This window comes from Tachypleus tridentatus, chromosome 5 (genome assembly GCF_004210375.1).
Source record: "Tachypleus tridentatus isolate NWPU-2018 chromosome 5, ASM421037v1, whole genome shotgun sequence".
Classification (NCBI taxonomy): domain Eukaryota; kingdom Metazoa; phylum Arthropoda; class Merostomata; order Xiphosura; family Limulidae; genus Tachypleus; species Tachypleus tridentatus.
The window spans coordinates 3,402,543-3,424,886 of record NC_134829.1 but is presented as its reverse complement, the minus strand read 5'-3'; the positions used below and the strand labels follow the sequence as shown (position 1 = coordinate 3,424,886).

General features: G+C 32.2%; 1 protein-coding gene across 1 annotated transcript in view; it reads left to right on the top strand.

Moving 5' to 3' along the window:
- LOC143250406 (metabotropic glutamate receptor 5-like) overlaps window positions 1-20,888 on the top strand; it is a 34,076-nt gene extending 13,188 nt beyond the window's left edge. The window contains exon 5 of the mRNA XM_076500861.1: window positions 19,613-20,888. Coding sequence (XP_076356976.1) covers window positions 19,613-20,837 — 1,225 coding nt within the window. The 3' untranslated portion in view covers window positions 20,838-20,888. The remainder of the gene's footprint in view (window positions 1-19,612) is intronic.
- Window positions 20,889-22,344: the final 1,456 nt, after the last annotated feature.

The window sequence follows — 22,344 nt, the reverse complement described above, 5'->3', positions numbered from 1 at the left end:
TATTATTATATTAGTAAAGTCACTATTATTATATTAGTAAAGTCAATATTATTATATTAGTAAGGTCACTATTATTATATTAGTAAAGTCAATATTATTATATTAGTAAAGTCACTATTATTATATTAGTAAAGTCACTATTATTATATTAGTAAAGTCAATATTATTATATTAGAAAGGTCACTATTATTATATTAGTAAAGTCAATATTATTATATTAGTAAGGTCACTATTATTATATTAGTAAAGTCACTATTATTATATTAGTAAAGTCAATATTATTATATTAGTAAGGTCACTATTATTATATTAGTAAAGTCAGTATTATTATATTAGTAAAGTCACTATTATTATATTAGTGAAGTCACTATTATTATATTAGTAAAGTCACTATTATTATATTAGTAAAGTCAATATTATTATATTAGTGAAGTCACTATTATTATATTAGTAAAGTCAATATTATTATATTAGTAAGGTCACTATTATTATATTAGTAAAGTCACTATTATTATATTAGTAAAGTCAATATTATTATATTAGTAAGGTCACTATTATTATATTAGTAAAGTCACTATTATTATATTAGTAAAGTCACTATTATTATATTAGTGAAGTCACTATTATTATATTAGTGAAGTCACTATTATTATATTAGTGAAGTCAATATTATTATATTAGTGAAGTCAATATTATTATATTAGTGAAATCACTATTATTTTATTAGTGGAGTCACTATTATTATATTAGTAAAGTCACTATTATTATATTAGTAAAGTCACTATTATTATATTAGTAAAGTCACTATTATTTTATTAGTGAAGTCACTATTATTATATTAGTGAAGTCACTATTATTATATTAGTGAAGTCAATATTATTATATTAGTGAAGTCAATATTATTATATTAGTGAAGTCACTATTATTTTATTAGTGAAGTCACTATTATTATATTAGTAAAGTCACTATTATTATATTAGTAAAGTCACTATTATTATATTAGTAAAGTCACTATTATTTTATTAGTGAAGTCACTATTATTATATCAGTAAAGTCACTATTATTATATTAGTAAAGTCAATATTATTATATTAGTAAAGTCACTATTATTTCATTAGTGAAGTCACTATTATTCTATTAGTGAAGTCACTATTATTATATTAGTAAAGTCAATATTATTATATTAGTAAAGTCACTTTTATTATATTAGTGAAGTCAATATTATTATATTGGTGAAGTCAATATTATTATATTAGTAAAGTCACTCTTATTATATTAGTAAAGTCACTATTATTATATTAGTAAAGTCACTATTATTTTATTAGTGAAGTCACTATTATTATATTAGTAAAGTCACTATTATTATATTAGTAAAGTCACTATTATTATATTAGTAAAGTCAATATTATTATATTAGTAAAGTCACTATTATTTCATTAGTGAAGTCACTATTATTCTATTAGTAAAGTCACTATTATTCTATTAGTGAAGTCACTATTATTATATTAGTAAAGTCAATATTATTATATTAGTAAAGTCACTATTATTATATTAGTAAAGTCAATATTATTATATTAGTAAGGTCACTATTATTATATTAGTAAAGTCAATATTATTATATTAGTAAAGTCACTATTATTATATTAGTAAAGTCACTATTATTATATTAGTAAAGTCAATATTATTATATTAGAAAGGTCACTATTATTATATTAGTAAAGTCAATATTATTATATTAGTGAAGTCACTATTATTATATTAGTAAAGTCACTATTATTATATTAGTAAAGTCAATATTATTATATTAGTAAGGTCACTATTATTATATTAGTGAAGTCACTATTATTATATTAGTAAAGCCAATATTATTATATTAGTAAAGTCACTATTATTATATTAGTAAAGTCACTATTATTATATTAGTAAAGCCAATATTATTATATTAGTAAAGTCACTATTATTATATTAGTAAAGTCACTTTTATTATATTAGTAAAGTCAATATTATTATATTGGTAAAGTCAATATTATTATATTAGTAAAGTCACTATTATTTTATTAGTGAAGTCACTATTATTATATTAGTGAAGTCACTATTATTATATTAGTAAAGTCACTATTATTATATTAGTAAAGTCACTATAATTATATTAGTAAAGTCAATATTATTATATTAGTAAAGTCACTATTATTTCATTAGTGAAGTCACTATTATTCTATTAGGAAAGTCACTATTATTCTATTAGTGAAGTCACTATTATTATATTAGTAAAGTCAATATTATTATATTAGTAAAATCAATATTATTATATTAGTAAAGTCACTATTATTATATTAGTGAAGTCAATACTATTTTATTATTGAAGTCGTTATTATTATATTAATTCAGGGGTTCGATTCCCTGCGGTGGGCTCAACAGATAGTCCGATGTGGCTTTACTATAAGAAAACACACACACAAACAGTATAATATTTTTATTATCTGTATGGTATTATCTACCACTCACACGTCTTTTTTCTAAGTCTCCGGACTATCCGTCCATAGTTTATATCATTTGGGACTTTCATCCTCTCCTTACATCATACACTGTTGTAAACAGTATACTTTCAAAGTAAAATATTTCAAAATATATTGAAGCCGGGTAAGGTTACCAACAAGTCGTATATACGAGATACTCAGCCCGGCATACCCAGGTGGTTAAGGCACTCGACTCATAATCTGAGGGTTGTGGGCTCGAATCCTGTTCCAGCAAACATGCTTGTCCTTTCAGCAGTGGGGGCGTTATAAAGTGATGGTAAATTCCACTGTTCGTTCGTAAAAGAGTAGCCTAAGAGTTGGCGGTGGGTGGTGATTACTAGTTGCTTTCCCTCTAGTCTTAAACTACTAAATTAGGGACGGCTAGCACAGATGACCCTCGTGTAGCTTTGCCCGAAATTCAAAAACAAACAAACAAATGAGATAACGTGTCGTAATGGTTTCTGTACTTTAAAAAGCACAAGAACAAAATATATCAGCCGATATTTCTGAAGGTACAGCTGTTATGGTACCATACATACACCAGTGGCGTTTCCTAGTTGTTCCTAAAAGCTCGAAGACCAGATTGACTTTCAGAAGGTCATAATGTTCCATCCCATATCAATCAGTAAAGTGATAACACTGCAGTTACGTGTATGTCAGTATTAACAATTGTTTGGAGTCGAGATATTAAATGTAATCTGTTCAGTAGGAAACGAAAACCGTTTTTTTATCTACTTTATCAGTTGATGGCTGTTCTGATGTTATTTTCTTATGGCTGACTCCTTCACTTCAGAGAATAATTCTTTTCTTGTCACCTAGCTTATGGCACAAGAATTACGTTTCATTTAGAAACGTTAGTAGAGTTTTATGGAATTTTTTTTGAAATGAAACTTAAAACGAGTAAGATCCAAAAAGAAAATTCACAAATCGTAGTAACCATAGTAAACATCACAAAATGATCATTATATTAAAACAACGAGGGTGTTTGTGGAGAATTGTAAAGCCACACATCATGGGAATCTAAACCCGAATTTTTATAGTTTTAAACCTTCTGTCACACCGCCAAGTCACTGAGAAGTATTGGCTGTGTGCTGAGCTGCTGAGGGCTAGAAACAAACAAGACTTTTCACGAAGTGCTAGGCCCGGCATGGCCAGGTGGTTAAGATACTCGACTCGTAATCCGAGGGTCGCGTGTTCGAATATTCATAACACCAAACATGCTCGCACTTTCAGCCGTGGGGGCGTTATAATGCGACGGTCAATCCCACTATTCGTTGATTAAAGAGTAGCTCAAGAATTGGCGGTGGATGGTGATGACTAGCTGCCTTCTCTCTCGTCTTATGCTGCTAAATTAGGGACAGCTAGCGTAGATAGTCCTCGTGAAACTTAGCGCGAAATTAAAACAAAACAAAACAAAAAAACATGAAGTGTTATTCTGAAACCCCTACGGCCAGACAACAGTTTTCTTTTGTCCAAACGATTTTTCAGTAAACAACCATCCGATCACGTTTAAACCCGGAAGGAGTAACATGTTTGTTAATCTTACGTTTCAAAACATTGTCTCTTTTTAAGAAATATAAATTTGTATTTTAGAACATTCTTTCCTAGTTCCGGATAATTACCAAATATGTTCAAAAACGACATGCATTATTACCAGAAAACAGTGTAGAAACGTCAGTTAATATATCATAGCGTTTAACACCACCAGTGACTACAGTTATCACTGTGGGAGTTATACAGTAACTGAGCGAGTGTCTGTTCTTACTATCTAATTAGGTCGACGTAAAACAACAGCAGTATAAGTAGATACTGTGAGATTTACATAGTCCAATTCTTGCGTAACGAACACACAATGAAAAGTTTCGAGATTAAATTAATATGTTTTCAATGCAAACAAATCACGTGCTTATATTATAATGAGGATAATGATGTGACGTCAGAGAAATGTCTGTAGTCGTCTGTTTCTTATGTTATCATAAGGATAATGATGTGACGTTAGAGTAACGTCTATAGTCTTCTGTTTATGTTATCATAAGGATAATGATGTGACGTTAGAGTAACGTCTATAGTCTTCTGTTTATGTTATCATAAGGATAATTATGTGACGTTAGAGGAACGTCTATAGTCTTCTGTTTATGTTATCATAAGGATAATTATGTGACGTTAGAGTAACGTCTATAGTCTTCTGTTTATGTTATCATAAGGATAATGATGTGACGTTAGAGTAACATATATAGTTTTCTGTTTCTTATGTTATCATAAGGATAATTATGTGACGTTAGAGTAACGTCTATAGTCTTCTGTTTATGTTATCATAAGGATAATTATGTGACGTTAGAGGAACGTCTATAGTCGTCTGTTTATGTTATCATTAGGATAATGATGTGACGTTAGAGTAACGTCTATAGTCTTCTGTTTATGTTATCATAAGAATAATGATGTGACGTTAGAGGAACGTCTATAGTCTTCTGTTTATGTTATCATAAGGATAATTATGTGACGTTACAGGAACGTCTATAGTCGTCTGTTTCTGTTATCATAAGGATAATGATGTGACGTTAGAGGATCGTCTATAGTCTTCTGTTTATGTTATCATAAGGATAATTATGTGACGTTAGAGGAACGTCTATAGTCTTCTGTTTATGTTATCATAAGGATAATGATGTGACGTTAGAGGAACGTCTATAGTCGTCTGTTTCTGTTATCATAAGGATAATGATGTGACGTTAGAGGAACGTCTATAGTCTTCTGTTTCTTATGTTATCATAAGGATATTGATGTGACGTTAGAGGATCGTCTATAGTCTTCTGTTTATTATGTTATCATAAGGATATTGATGTGACGTTATTTTCTTTGTATTTTCCAAACTTAAAGTTTCTGTTTAATATTTCTTATACCATTTATTCATATTAAATCGATCTCAAACAAAATCAGTTTTTCATCTTCTCTTTCGACTCTAATTATCAACAACCTGGTTTCACAAATTTTCGTCTGACCTTAATTAGTGATATGCGTACAGGCTTAATGAAACTGCTATTTCATAATTAACTAATTACAAACACATTTAGACTTCACCTTTGATCTCTTCCGTATTATCACCAACATGGTTTCTCAAACTTCCTTTCATCTTGACTAAGTATTAATACGTCACATTTTACATACTGTTAGTTGATCTTTAACTAAGTATTAATACGTCACATTTTACATACTGTTAGTTGATCTTTAACTAAGTATTAATACGTCACATTTCACATACAATTAGTTGTTCTTTAACTAAGTATTAATACGTCACATGTTACATACAATTAGTTGTTCTTTAACTAAGTATTAATACGTCACATTTTACATATAGTTAGTTGATTTTTAACTAAGTATTAATACGTCATATTTCACATACAGTTAGTTGATCTTAACTAAGTATTAATACGTCATATTTCACAAACAGTTAGTTGATCTTTAACTATGTATTAATACGTCATATTTCACATACTGTTAGTTGATCTTTAACTAAGTATTAATACGTCACATTTTACATACAGTTGTTTTTTAACTAAGTATTAATACGTGACATTTCACATACAATTAGTTGTTCTTTAACTAAGTATTAATACGTCACATTTTACATACAGTTAGTTGTTCTTTAACTAAGTATTAATACGTCACATTTTACATACAGTTAGTTGATCTTTGACTAAGTATTAATTCGTCAGGTTTCACATACTGTTAGTTGACTTTTAAGTAAGTATTAATACGTCACATTTTACATGCAGTTAGTTGATCTTTAAACATTAATACGTCACATTTTACATGCAGTTAGTTGATCATTAAATAAGTATTAATACGTCATATTTCACATACAGTTATTTGATCTTTAACTAAGTATTAATGCGTCATATTTTACATACAGTTAGTTGATTTTTAACTAAGTATTAATTCGTCAGGTTTCACATACTGTTAGTTGACTTTTAAGTAAGTATTAATACGTCACATTTTACATGCAGTTAGTTGATCTTTAAACATTAATACGTCACATTTTACATGCAGTTAGTTGATCATTAAATAAGTATTAATACGTCATATTTCACATACAGTTATTTGATCTTTAACTAAGTATTAATGCGTCATATTTTACATACAGTTAGTTGATTTTTAACTAAGTATTAATACGTCACATTATACATACAGTTAGTTGATCTTTGACTAAGTATTAATTCGTCAGGTTTCACATACTGTTAGTTGACTTTTAAGTAAGTATTAATACGTCATATTTTACAATCAGTTAGTTGATCTTTAACTAACTATTAATACGTCACATTTTACATACAATTAGTTGATCTTTAACTAAGTATTAATACGTCATATTTTACATTGTGTTAGTTGATGTTTAACTAAGTATTAATACGTCATATTTTACATACAGTTATTTGATCTTTAACTAAGTATTAATACGTCATATTTTACATACAATTAGTTGATCTTTAACTAAGTATTAATACGTCACATTTCACATGCTGTTAGTTGATCTTTAACTAAGTATTAATACGTGATATTTCACATTTTGTTAGTTTATCTTTAACTAAGTATTAATACGTCACATTTTACATACAGTTAGTTGATCTTTAACTAAGTATTAATACGTCATATTTCACATATAATTATAGATCTTTAACTAAGTATTAATACGTCACATTTTACATGCAGTTAGTTGATCTTTAACTTAGTATTAATACGTCATATTTCACATACAGTTAGTTGATATTTAACTAAGTTTTAATACGTTACATTTCACATGCAGTTAGTTGATATTTAACTAAGTATTAATACGTCACATTTTACATGCTGTTAGTTGATCTTTAAACATTATTACGTCACATTTTACATAAAGTTAGTTGATCTTTATCTAAGTATTAATACGTCATATTTCACATACTGTTAGTTGATATTTAACTAAGTATTAATTCGTGAGGTTTCACAGATATTTTCTTGATCAGTTACTAATTATCAAGACATTTTGTTCTCAAATTCGGCATTTATTCACAAACATAAACCGCCAATCAGATACAGCGATAAGCCAACCAATCATAACACGCCCTCCGTAATCTTCCAGAATACAAAAATGACCAACTGTCATTTGTTCTGTGTAACTGTTTTCGAAAAGCAATAAGCTATTTCTCTGGTCTCGTATCCTTTCTGGGACTGTTACGTTTATGCTTCAGAGGCGGGCGTCGTCTGTCTGGTTATTCTGTTCGTGATTCTGTGATCGTACCTGAAAATTATCTTCATGGCTTTCCGTTGTTCTTGATGTGTGAATTAATAAAGTGTAAAATTTACAAACAGAATCCTGAAGTGTTTAATTATTTTAATTCAGTAAGAAAACATAGGATCAAATGGCGGATGTGATATGAAACAGGACAAATGATTTCTTAGCAATTTGATCAACTTTACTAGTGAAATATTGTTCTCAATTGTGGATGAAAATATTTTCGTCGGTTCATCATAGGCACGGCCTGGCCAGGTGGTTCAGGCACTCGACTCGTTTTAACCACATGGTGTTTCAGGAGGGTTTACTGATTAATGGTTTCTCAGCTCGTAAAAATGATGTTATTAACAGAAACATATAATTAGATATAACACGTAAAAATGTAGTAGAAATTAATAATTATCTTTAGCACGTAAAAATAAAGTGTTTATAATCAAGTAATTCATTAGTAAAAGTTTCAACGGAGTTCGCATTAATTTAATTATAGATTTAATGTAATTATCGTTTTTAAATATAATTAATGTAAAACAGTAAATAAACCGCACAGATAGTGCATGCCGTTACATTTTTGTACATTTAACGTATTGATTTCCCCGCTAGTACAACGGTAAGACTACGGATTTACAATGCTAAAATCAGGGGTTAGATTCCCGTCGCTGGGCTCAGCAAATAGCTCGATGTGACTTTGCTATAAGAAAACACACACACTAAACGTATTGATTTGTTAATATTTACCTTATACCTTCTACAAGTTCTTCAAATCAGGACAGAGTAGTATGGTTAAACACAAGAATCAACTTTCAAACATTCGTTCTTATATCACTTACTACACTTCCATTGGTTGTTTGAAGTTCAGTACGAAGTTATACTATGAGCTATCTGTGCTCTGCCACCACGGGTATCGACACCCGATTTCTAGATGTGTAAGTCCGCAGACATACCGCTGTGCCACTAGGAGGCTATTACACATCAAAGCTTTCACATTGGCTGTCTTTATACAGTGGAATAAAGGAAAGGTTCGGTTTGGTTTGTTTTGAATTTTGCGCAAAGCAACACGAGGCTTATCTGCACTAGCCGTCCATAATTTAGCAGTGTAAGACCAGAGGGGAGGCAGCTAATCATCACCACCCACCGCCAACTCTTGGGCTGCTCTTTTACCAATGAATAGTGGGATTAACCGTCACATTATAACGCCCCCACGAGTTGAAGGGCGAACATGTTTGGTGTGATGGATAAATAAAAGAAAGAACATAAAATGAAAGTTGTGAGAAGCAGAACATTCATCTCAAAATCATGAAATTTCAATTTTACGTGTTTTAGACCTACTAATATAATGTCACCAAATTACATTTAGTTGGACATAACCACGTTTCCAGCTTAGACTCAGGGTAACTAATTTCACAACAAACTTATAAGTTGGATTTAAAGTAATATTTTTTCTAACAATTACTTAGATCGAACATTTTCTCCATACATAAAACCTAATTATAATTTTGAATAATTCTTAGTCTCTTAGTCCTCATAGGGTGAATCTTTTAGTTTCAAACAAAACATACAACAATTAAATATGTAATTATCAGCGCACTAGGAGAAACATAACAATATTGTTTCATACCATGAAAAATACTATATTTTATGTGCTTGAAATCCACAAAACACAAGATAATTCAAGGAAAAACAACAACAAAGGGTTTTACATTTTTATAACCAAACACTTTAGGAGTATTTGTCTTACCATGTGAATACAATTCAAAACAATCAAAGAAAACTTAGAATATATGCAGGAGTAGAATATACATGGAAGATATAACGGGTAATACTTAGAAGTTTAACAGAAATATATTAAACCGGACAAGTAACATTATACATATATAATATATGGCAGTATTAACTGTCCTATCTCTTCATAATATAGCACTATACATATATTATATATAATACTATTAGCTATCCTGTATAGTGCTCGTATCAACATTATACATATATTATATATAATACTATTAGCTATCCTGTATAGTGCTCGTATCAACATTATACAAATATTATATATAATACTATAAGCTATCCTGTATAATGCTCGTATCAACATTATACAAATATTATATATAATAATATTAACTATCCTGTATAGTGTTCGTATCAACATTATACATATGTTATGTAAGGTAGTATTAACTATCCTGTATAGTGTTTGTGTCAACATTATACATATGTTATATATGGTAGTATTAACTATCCTGTATAGTGCTCGTATCAACATTATACATATATTATGTATGGTAGTATTAACTATCCTGTATAGTGCTCGTATCAACATTATACACATGTTATATATGGTAGTATTAACTATCCTGTATAGTGCTCGTATCAACATTATACATATGTTATATATGGTAGTATTAACTATCCTGTATAGTGCTCGTATCAACATTATACATATGTTATATATGGTAGTATTAACTATCCTGTATAGTGCTCGTATCAACATTATACATATGTTATATATGGTAGTATTAACTATCCTGTATAGTGCTCGTATCAACATTATACACGTTATGTATGGTAGTATTAACTATCCTGTATAGTGCTTGTATCAACATTATACATATGCTATATATAATACTATTAGCTATCCTGTATAGTGCTCGTATCAACATTATACATATGTTATATATGGCAGTATTAACTGTCCTATCTCTTCATAATATAGCACTATACATATATTATATATAATACTATTAGCTATCCTGTATAGTGCTCGTATCAACATTATACATATATTATATATAATACTATTAGCTATCCTGTATAGTGCTCGTATCAACATTATACAAATATTATATATAATACTATTAGCTATCCTGTATAATGCTCGTATCAACATTATACAAATATTATATATAATAATATTAACTATCCTGTATAGTGTTCGTATCAACATTATACATATGTTATGTAAGGTAGTATTAACTATCCTGTATAGTGTTCGTGTCAACATTATACATATGTTATATATGGTAGTATTAACTATCCTGTATAGTGCTCGTATCAACATTATACATATGTTATGTATGGTAGTATTAACTATCCTGTATAGTGCTCGTATCAACATTATACATATGCTATATATGGTTGTATTAACTATCCTGTATAGTGCTCGTATCAACATTATACATATGCTATATATAATACTATTAGCTATCATGTATAGTGCTCGTATCAACATTATACATATGTTATATATAATACTATTAACTATCCTGTAGAGTGCTCGTATCAACATTATACATATGTTATGTATGGTAGTATTAACTATCCTGTATAGTGCTCGTATCAACATTATACACGTTATGTATGGTAGTATTAACTATCCTGTATAGTGCTTGTATCAACATTATACATATGCTATATATAATACTATTAGCTATCCTGTATAGTGCTCGTATCAACATTATACATATGTTATATATGGTAGTATTAACTATCCTGTATAGTGCTCGTATCAACATTATACATATGTTATATATGGTAGTATTAACTATCCTGTATAGTGTTCGTATCAACATTATACATATGTTATATAAAGTAGTATTAACTATCCTGTATAGTGCTCGTATCAACATTATACATATGTTATATATGGTAGTATTAACTATCCTGTATAGTGCTCGTATCAACATTATACATATGTTATATATGGTAGTATTAACTATCCTGTATAGTGCTCGTATCAACATTATACATATGCTATATATGGTTGTATTAACTATCCTGTATAGTGCTCGTATCAACATTATACATATGTTATATATAATACTATTAACTATCCTGTAGAGTGCTCGTATCAACATTGTACATATGCTATATATAATACTATTAGCTATCCTGTATAGTGCTCGTATCAACATTATACATATATTATATATAATACTATTAACTATCCTGTATAGTGCTCGTATCAACATTATACATATGTTATATATAATACTATTAACTATCCTGTATAGTGCTCGTATCAACATTATACATATGTTATATATAATACTATTAACTATCCTGTATAGTGCTCGTATCAACATTATACCTATGTTATATATGGTAGTATTAACTATCCTGTATAGTGCTCGTATCAACATTATACACATGTTATGTATGGTAGTATTAACTATCCTGTATAGTGCTCGTATCAACATTATACACATGTTATGTATGGTAGTATTAACTATCCTGTATAGTGTTCGTATCAACATTATACACATGTTATGTATGGTAGTATTAACTATCCTGTATAGTGCTCGTATCAACATTATACATATGTTATATATGGTAGTATTAACTATCCTGTATAGTGCTGGTATCAACATTATACATATGTTATATATGGTAGTATTAACTATCCTGTATAGTGTTCGTATCAACATTATACATATGTTATGTATGGTAGTATTAACTATCCTGTATAGTGTTCGTATGAACATTATACATATGTTATATATGGTAGTATTAACTATCCTGTGTAGTGCTCGTATCAACATTATACATATGTTATGTATGGTAGTATTAACTATCCTGTATAATGCTCGTATCAACATTATACATATGTTATGTATGGTAGTATTAACTATGCTGTATGGTGTTCGTATCAACATTATACATATGTTATGTATGGTAGTATTAACTATCCTGTATAGTGCTAGTATCAACATTATACACATGTTATGTATGGTAGTATTAACTATCCTGTATAGTGCTGGTATCAACATTATACGTACATTGTACATAGTAGTATTAACTATCCTGTATAGTGCTCGTATCAACATTATATATATATTGTATATAGTGGTATTAACAATCCTGTAAACTGTTAGTATCAACTTTATATGTACATTGTAGATAGTGGTATTAACTGTCTTGCATAGTGTTAGTATTAATATTATGTATACGTTGTATAGTATTAGTATTAATATTATATACATACTGTTTAGTGTACTATTAACTATGCTGTATAGTGTTAGTATTAATATTATATATATATTGTATAGTATAGTATTAACTATGCTGTATAGTGTTAGTATTAATATTATATATATATTGTATAGTATAGTATTAACTATGCTGTATAGTGTTAGTATTAATATTATATATATATTGCATAGTGTAGTATTAACTACTGTGTATAGTGTTAGTATTAATATTATGTATATATTGTATAGTATAGTATTAACTATGCTGTATACTGTTAGTATTAGCATTGTACACATATTGTATATGGTAGTATTATCTGTCCTGTATAGTGTTAGTATTTACTTTGCACAGTTACGACAGAAAGTGTTCGTACAATTGCGTTCCGAGTATCACGATTAGGCTAATAGACGTATAATATACTATGAATATTATTCTAACGCATATCTACATACATTTTGATGTAAATTAAACGACAAATAAACTGTTTATAAACAAATAACCAAAAATAGGAGGAGCAGAAAGTGTTCGTAGAGTTCAGAACGTGTATAAAAACTGATATTCCCGTAAAAAATTTTAGTTTGATAAATAAACTACATTATAGCATTCCAGAACTAGACACTGGGTTCATAATTATTGGAATTTAGCCAGCAAAAATGTACTCCTAGCAATTTAGCACCGTCTCCGTCATTATCTGCTTGGTCATCGTGGCGAAGAGGAAACAACTGTCCAGTGATTTGAAAAAAAACGAATTATTGTAAAATACAAGTCTCGTGTGTCTCTTTCTGGTATTGCTACACAACTTAATGTGCCAAAATCTACTGTTCAAAGCATAATTACCAAGTTTAAGCTTACAGGATCAATTGCTAACATCCCTCGTTCCGGACACCCCACCAAAATTCCAGAGAGAACCAAGAGGAAGATTCTCAGAGAAGTTAGTAGGAACCCTCGTTTAACACTTAGTGACATACAGAAACTGGTAAGGGAAACTAGGGTTGAAGTAAGCACCTCTACAGTTACGAATATGTTACGCTCTTCTGAGTTCAAAGCATGCCGTCCTTGTAGAACTCCATATTAAAAGCTTGTTAATTTAGAAGCACGATTGTGGTATGCAATAAAGCATGTAGCTAAACCCTTTACCTATTGGAAGAGTATTCTTTGGTCAGACGAGACTAAAATCGAGTTTTCGGCCACAATAATGTTCACTATATGTTCCGTAAGAAGGGGGAACGAAATCTTCCAAAGAACACCGTCCCTACAGTTAAACACGGAGGTGGTTCGATCATGCTATGGGGTTCCTTCAGCTCTTCTGGTGTAGGCAGCCTTCACCGCGTCAACGGAATCATGAAAAAAGAAGAGTACGTTGGTATATTAGGCACTTATATCAAGAATGATGCTCGGAACTTGTGGCTTGGGCGTCGTTGGATCTTCCAGCACGACAATGACCCTAAGCACACATCGAAGTATGTGCAATACTGGTTGGAGAGGAACCATATAAGCGTTCTGGAGTGGTCATCGCAGTCACCCGATCTCAACCCAATTGAAAACGTTTGGCATGAGTTGAAGACCAGGGTTCATCAACGTCATTCGAAAAACTTGCAAGAGTTGGAGGTCTTCTGTGAAGAAGAATGGAAGAAAATACCAGTCGAGTACTGTCAAACGATCATGGAGGACTATGAAAAGAGATTGTGCCAAGTAATTCACCTGAAAGGTTACACAACTGACCATTAAAGTAAACGTACGAACACTTTCTGCCCCTCCTATGTTTGGTTATTTGTTTATAAACAGTTTATTTATCTTTCAATTTATAAAAAAAATTATGAAGACGTGTGTTGATATGATATGTATAATATACCATACTTTCATTATCCTAATCATGATACTTGTTAAGTTATGAGGGAAAACTACTCACGACCAAGGGGGTACAAACACTTTCTGTCGTAACTGCACCTTTATTGTTTATGACAGTATTAACTATCCTGTATACTGTTAGTGTTAACTTTATATATATATTGTATATGGTGGTATTAACTGTTGTTTCGTTTAAAAGTGATAGGCTATATATATATATCGTGTTCGGGTCGGGTCTAGAATTTTAGAGTTGTATACCTGAGAATATGCACGATTGACAAAAGAGAACCAGAGACGAACACACATAATTTGTTATCATTTAAGTGACCAGAAATTATCCATTGTGCTACCTTTGTTTATTGTGAAGCGAAAAGATACACAATGGGTTATCTGTGCTCTCTGCTGGTCAACGTTATTAATTAATTGAAAAGATGCACAATGGGCTATCTGTGCTCTCTACTGGTCAACGTTATTAATTAATTGAAAAGATGCACAATGGGCTATCTGTGCTCTCTGCTGGTCAACGTTATTAATTATACTAAACTTTTTATCCAAAACGAAATGTTTTTTTCCAAAATTCCAGAATTTTCAGAAGTGATATGAATGACTTTGTCCCATTTCAGTGGTACAGTGGTACGTCTTCGGGCTTACAGCACTGGAAATCGGTTTTCGATACCTGTGGTGGGCAGTTGTGTAGCTTTGTGTTTATTTACAAACAAAGGTTATTACTGGACACCGCCTACTCTTAACTCATCAGCGGAATCGTTATTTTCACAACTCACCTGAGGGTACATACCATCTTTAGGAATATTCCGTGGCTTTGAACCGAACCTCAGACATCCTACCGCACCTCGATGCGCTAACCAAAAGGCCCGCAATTGTAATGTGTGTTTGTGAAAGCGGTCTTCTTGGTGTGGTTTATCTTGTTTGTAATTAAAGCCCTTCATATAAGTATTTCAAAGCTGCAACAAGACCCGAACAGGACGAACTTAGATTCTTGATGACGAGAAACCCATTTGAAATAATGGGTATGGGTATTAATTAACACGTCTATTGATAAGCAGAGAACAACCCTCCTAGGTGATTTTCAGGTTAACAAAGAGAGAGTTTGCAACTGACCATTGCCAGGCACATGTCTTAGTTCCTAAGATGACCTAGGAAGGTTGTTCTTTGCTTGATTAATGAAAGTGTTAATACCCATACCAGCCGTTCTGAGATGTATTTTTAGGACAAGGTTAAAGTTTAATCAACTACTTACTACAACCGTGAACGTCAGAGAATGATGTAGAAAATAATGGTATGTGTTACCTAATTAGGAATTCTCTGATTGTCACATGCTCTGTTTTTACCATCGTTGACGTACATAATGGTATTATTATCAATATATTTTAAAGAAATGTCAAACACCACAGTGTTATATATATATGTATTGTGTTATCATACCATGTGCATATATATATTCTATTATCATACCATACATATAAATATATTGTGTTATCCTACCAAGTATGTATATACAGTCATGTGAAAAAGTTAGGACACCCTATGACAGCCTGTGTATTTGTGTAACATTTTTGAATATATAGATATTTAATCTCAATTTTAACGATGCTGAGAGATTATAGAAATATAACTAAACAATTAAAACTGAAGAAAATACTTTTCAAGATCTTCTGTAAATGTAATTCTACAAAAATGCATATTCTAACTGAGGTAAAAGTTAGGACATCCCCACATTTATTCCCACTTAAAATGGCTCAACCCACACACAGGTGTATCACACCAGGTGCACATGATTAGAAGATTGTTATTCAGCATTGTGAATGAGGCTTGCTTTATTTAAACCTCAAACATTTAGTTTGGTGTGCTCCTGACTGTTGAAGTGAGAGTGAGCACCATGGTGAGAGCAAAAAGCTGTCTGAGGCCTTTAGAAAGAAAGTTGTAGCAGCTTATGAATCTGGTAAGGGATTTAAAAAAATCCCAAAAGATTTTGAAATCAGCCATTCCACTGTCCGGAAAATAGTCAGCAAGCGGAGGGCTTTCAAAAAAACTGCCAACTTGCCTAGGTCTGGTCGTCCAAGCAAGTTCAGCCCGAGAGCAGACCGCAAGATGCTAAAAGAGGTCTCCAAACACCCTAACGTGTCATCACGGGACCTACAGCAGGCTCTGGCTACTGTTGATGTGAAAGTGCATGCCTCTACAATCAGAAAGAGACTGCACAAGTTTAGCTTGCATGGGAGGTGTGCAAGGAGGAAACCTTTGCTCTCTAAGAGAAACATCAAGGCCAGACTAAAGTTTGCCAGAGAGAATGTAGACAAAGACCAGGACTTCTGGAATAATGTTCTTTGGACAGATGAGTCCAAAATTGAATTATTTGGACACCAGAATAAAGAACATGTTTGGCGTAAAACAAATACAGCATTCCAGGAAAAGAACCTCATACCAACTGTGACGCATGGAGGTGGAAGTGTCATGGTTTGGGGCTGCCTTGCTGCAGCAGGACCTGGACAGCTCACAATCATAGAATCCACTATGAATTCTACTGTGTATCAGAGGGTGCTTAAGGATCATGTGAGACCATCTGTACGAAAATTAAAGCTGAAGCGGAACTGGACCCTGCAACACGACAATGACCCAAAACAAAGCAGTACATCCACCAAGGATTTGCTGAAAACTAAGAAATGGAGAGTCCTGGAATGGCCGAGTGAAAGTCCAGATCTTAATCCCATTGAGATGCTGTAGGGTGACTTGAAACGGGCTGTACATGCAAGAAACCCCTCAAACATCTCACAGCTGACAGAATTCTACATTGAGGAGTGGGGCAAACTTTCTTCAGACCAATGTCAGAGACTGGTAGATGGCTACAAGAAGCGTCTCACTGCAGTTATTTCAGCCAAAGGGGTTAACACTAGCTATTAAGTGGTAGGGTGTCCTAACTTTTTCCTCAGTTAGAATATGCATTTTTGAATAATTACATTTACAGAAGATCTTGAAAAGTCTTTTCTTCAGTTTTAATTGTTTAGTTATATTCCTATAATGTCTCAGTATTGTTAAAATTGAGATTAGATATCTATATATCCAAAAATGTTACAAATATACACAGGCTTTCATAGGGTGTCCTAACTTTTTCACATGACTGTGTATTGTTTTATCATATCATATATTTATATACATATTGTATTATCATATCATGTGTATATATATATATTATATTATCATATCATGTATATATACATATACTGTGTTATCATACCATTTATACACATATATTGTATTCTCATATCATGTATATCTATATATATTGCGTTATCATACCATGTGTGTATATATATATTGTGTTCTCATTTCATGTATATATGTATAAATACATGTATTATGTTATCATACCACGTATATATATATATATACATTGTGTAATCTTATCGTCTATATATAGATAGATACACACAGTTTCTTATAGTTTTCACTTTGAAGTGGATTCAACTGTTTGATATTTTCACAAAGATCATGGCTGTCCTCAAAGAAGCCATCCGTTTGCCTAACTCAGAAAGGCAAACAGTGTAAGACAGCGAACTGCTGTAAATTGTCTAAAACTGTGTTTAAAGGGTCACGAATAGAGTGTGTAATAGTTTCTAAAGCAATAAAGTAGTTGTTCCTACACGTGGACAAGGTATGCAGTCATTGGCAAAACTATAGTCGACCGTCATCTCAGTGGATTCATGTTGTTTGTCCGATTCAACGAAGAGTTGTTTAGAAACAGACTACACACATCATTCCCGTGTTCCAAAGACCCACCGAGAGGACTAACATCAAGGAACAGAGTGAATGGGTTATCGGCCATTGGACAAACAACATCTGGAACATTTATTTTTCATATAAAATGTGTAGACAACTGGTGGTGAAGGACCTTGTGGAAGTTACGAGAAGTGATGCAGATGTCAGACTCAGAAATGGTAACATTAACACCAAAAAACTCGTCATCATTTGCTATTCATTCCTGACATACTGAACTGGACACCAATGGAGTAGCTGTAGCCATTGGACTTCATTCGCATCTAGTCAAGTGACTCCAGACACAACCGTGCTGTGAAACGCATCTAGTCAAGTGAGTCCAGACACAACCGTGCTATGAAACTAATTTTTCGGATGAGTTGACACCAGAATCATACTGACCTTGCTGTTCGTAATGACCCCACTCCATATTCTAGTTAAATATTTCGAACCAAAGACTTATGTCAATAAAAATATAAAATAACATAAACAAATGTGATATTTTTTTATCTGTAGCTAACCTGCTTATGTCTAAGATATTATAATTTTGGTATTTTCTTTAAGTGGACTGAGTTGGTGGATGTGTGAACGTGTTTTTTAACATGCTTAGGTTAATGAATATATTACTTTTTATATGTAGTTTAGCTGGGGTAGTTTAACGAATGTATCCTGTGTATACGCTCTTCAACTGGGTATAGTTAAAGGACATCAAAATACATTTTTAAGGTTAAGTTAATCGATTTACAAAAGCATTATTTTATGTTTTTAAACTGGGGTTAGTTAATATATGGCACGCTATACAAGAGTTAAAACAAACACAACATGAACATGTTATCAAGCTTACAATATTATTGTTGGAACATTGAGAAAGATTATTAATTTATTGATCGATGAAATCATGTCCTCACATGAGTACCGTTATGGTTCTCAGTAAAATCATGTCCTCACATGAGTACCGTTATGGTTCTCAGTCAAATCATGTCCTCACATGAGTACCGTTATGGTTCTCAGTAAAATCATGTCTTCACATGAGTACCGTTATGGTTCTCAGTAAAATCATGTTTTCACATGAGTACTGCTATAATTCTCAGTCAAATCATGTTTTCATATGAGTACTATTATAGTTCTCAATAAAAATCATGTCCTGACATGAGTACTGTTAAAGTTCTCACTGAACTCATGTTCTCAGATCATTTTGATATGTCTCAATAAACTCCTTTCTCAGCTAAAATTAATGTTTCTCCTATTTCAGGAATCACGCAACAGACATTCACGTGAAACAGCGAGATTATGCTTCCAACCCACAACGATCCAGTTTGAACCTGTTCGAACGTTTCCGTCTAAACAAGCAGGAAAGAAATGCCGCCACGATTGCGGAACACATTCGTGCTATCCGGGCGGCTGAAGCTCTCGATCGGAAGACGAACCTACGTCACACTGATTCCGGTCTCTCGTCAGAACAACCGAAACTACCCGCGCAACGCAGCACTTCGAGCGGAGACGAAAGCCCTGGATGTCAGGAGAAAAAAAAAATTGTATCGACGTTGAATCAAACTTACAGTAAAACTGAAGAGGTGAAAAGTGAGATTCGAAGACGAGTAGGTGATGCAGCTTGTCAAACAAGCGAAGATCTTCTGGATTCGTGGATTTATCTCAGACGACGACGGGTCGTGCGATCAGAGACTTTGCTATCTACTTTAACACCAGAAGAGGACGGAATAGACATAAGATCAAGCAATGAATTTCGATCTTCGTACCACGGACTCAGAGGAAATGGAACCGTTTTTAGTGCATCAAACTTATCGTATTATTATCCACCACCCCCGGGCTTCTCTTACAATGAAGACGTATCTTTTGGTTGCTACACTACAGCTAATCATAGACACGTACAAGATGAAAAGCCGTATCGTTTCAGAAAGAATAATGGCGACCACATTCGAGATGAATACAAACCACCTTCTATGGACAACCACCTAGTGGACGACAACGAAAATTCCCGCGAAGATAACAAGGCACTGGATGTCATATCAACGAGAAATATAGACTACCAAAGGGTTTCCTTAAAGGGAAACCCAGTAAGACAACCGCAGCTCTTTATCATAAACCGCAAGGTGGAGCGCCTGTCACCAGATGTGGAGACCCTCCACTCCAACTACTCGAAGAAGAGCGAAGAGAGTCTTGTAGAAGGAGGCGCTTCGTCCATCGTTGAGGAAAGCGCCAGTAGTGGCAGCGAGGACAGTGGAATTTATAAAAATATTATTATAAGTCTTGGGAGCTCCCTAAACGCTCCCGAGAACTCTCTGAAAGGGACCACCACAAACGCCTTACAAGAAGCTAGGGCGTCTCCATTGGAAAGAAACGTTGTCGTTTCGTTCCCGGACAATCCTAATACTGCTTCAAGTCGAGCCAGAGAAGACTTACCACATAGTATAAGACTACGATCTCTGAAGAAAGAAACAAAACTTGAACCATCCTAATCACACGTTACAGAATGATGGCTTATTCCTACAAAGAAAAGTCATTCCTAAATGTCTTATCAAAATTTTAAAACAGCAAAATATATATTTCTAAGAAGCGCTGACTCTAACGATAAAAATATTCGAAACAAATTTAAAATGTATATTTCAAAGTTTTTCGAATGATTTTTACGTCGATCAAGGAATTTAATCGTAATCTGTCGATGAGGTTTGACTTTAAAATAAATAACACAACCTAACATCCATGCTATGAATAGTACGTTACCTCGATGTCCTTATCCTTACCAGATACTCTATATGCAGATTTTACTCTGGAATGTAATTATTTTGGGCAGAATTTAAGTTATAATGCGAGTGTAAGTTTTGCATTAAGTAAGTTCGTTTCTTTAGATCTACTGTTTCCATGTACGATTGATTTATTTTTTACCTGAAGAAATATTTTACTTCGAACTTCATCTAAACTGCTGCTAGTCCACACAAACAATATGGCGAATTTTAAGGGTCAAGGTTCAAAAAAGAACTTGAAGAAACGAGTTCTTCCATGTTGCTGACGTCAGAATTTCTAAAAACTATTAACTTGAAGACTTAAGTCCCATCTAAGGTGTGACAATTAAAATGATTTACCTTTTGTGTTCGAGGAGTTTATTACAGTTATTTATAGACTAGTTCCACTTTTACTAAAAGAATATATTTATTTATTTTGACATAAAGATTAAGTGGTTGCACTTACATTAATGATGCATTGGTTATATATATATACTTACATGCATTTTAAAACAATCTAGAACATTAAGACACGTCCTGGTTAATTATTAATGTTTTAGATCAAGAGAACCTTTCTAGAAGAGGTTCTACCATTTGTCTTCCCACAGAATGGTTTTTGAAGTCCTAGTTTGGATGTGACACTAACGATGCACTTGTGATTGGTGGTCCACGTTAAGCTGTTAAAGGACTTTAACTGTGTGAATTTTTAACCTTTGTTTTGTAAAGTCATCAGACATTGATATGAATGCAGTCTATAAGCTATAAACGTAGAAAATTGTTCAGATTAGGGTTACATATAATCATTTATATTGACTGCTTAACTATGTTTTTATCCCCCCTAAAACCATCTTAAAACGACATCAACATGCCACAACTAGGCCAGCAACATGTTGATACTGGACCAACACGCTGATAATAGGCCATTATCTTGAAACGTGGTAAACCTGTCGAAAGTGTAAGATTAGGTCAAAATGCTAGTACCAAACTAAGAGATTAGGTCAGTATGCTAGTACTAAACTAAGAGATTAGGTCAGCATGCTAGTACTAAACTAAGAGATTAGGTCAGTACGCTAGTACTAAACTAAGTGCGTTAAAAAGTGGCCAACATTTCAAAAATGTGAACTTAGGTCAGTATGTTGATACTTGACCAGTATATTAAGATGTAGCTAACCAGCCAAAAGTTTGAAATGAGGCCAGAATGTTAAAATGTGAAACTAGGCCAGAATATTAAAATACAATCAAT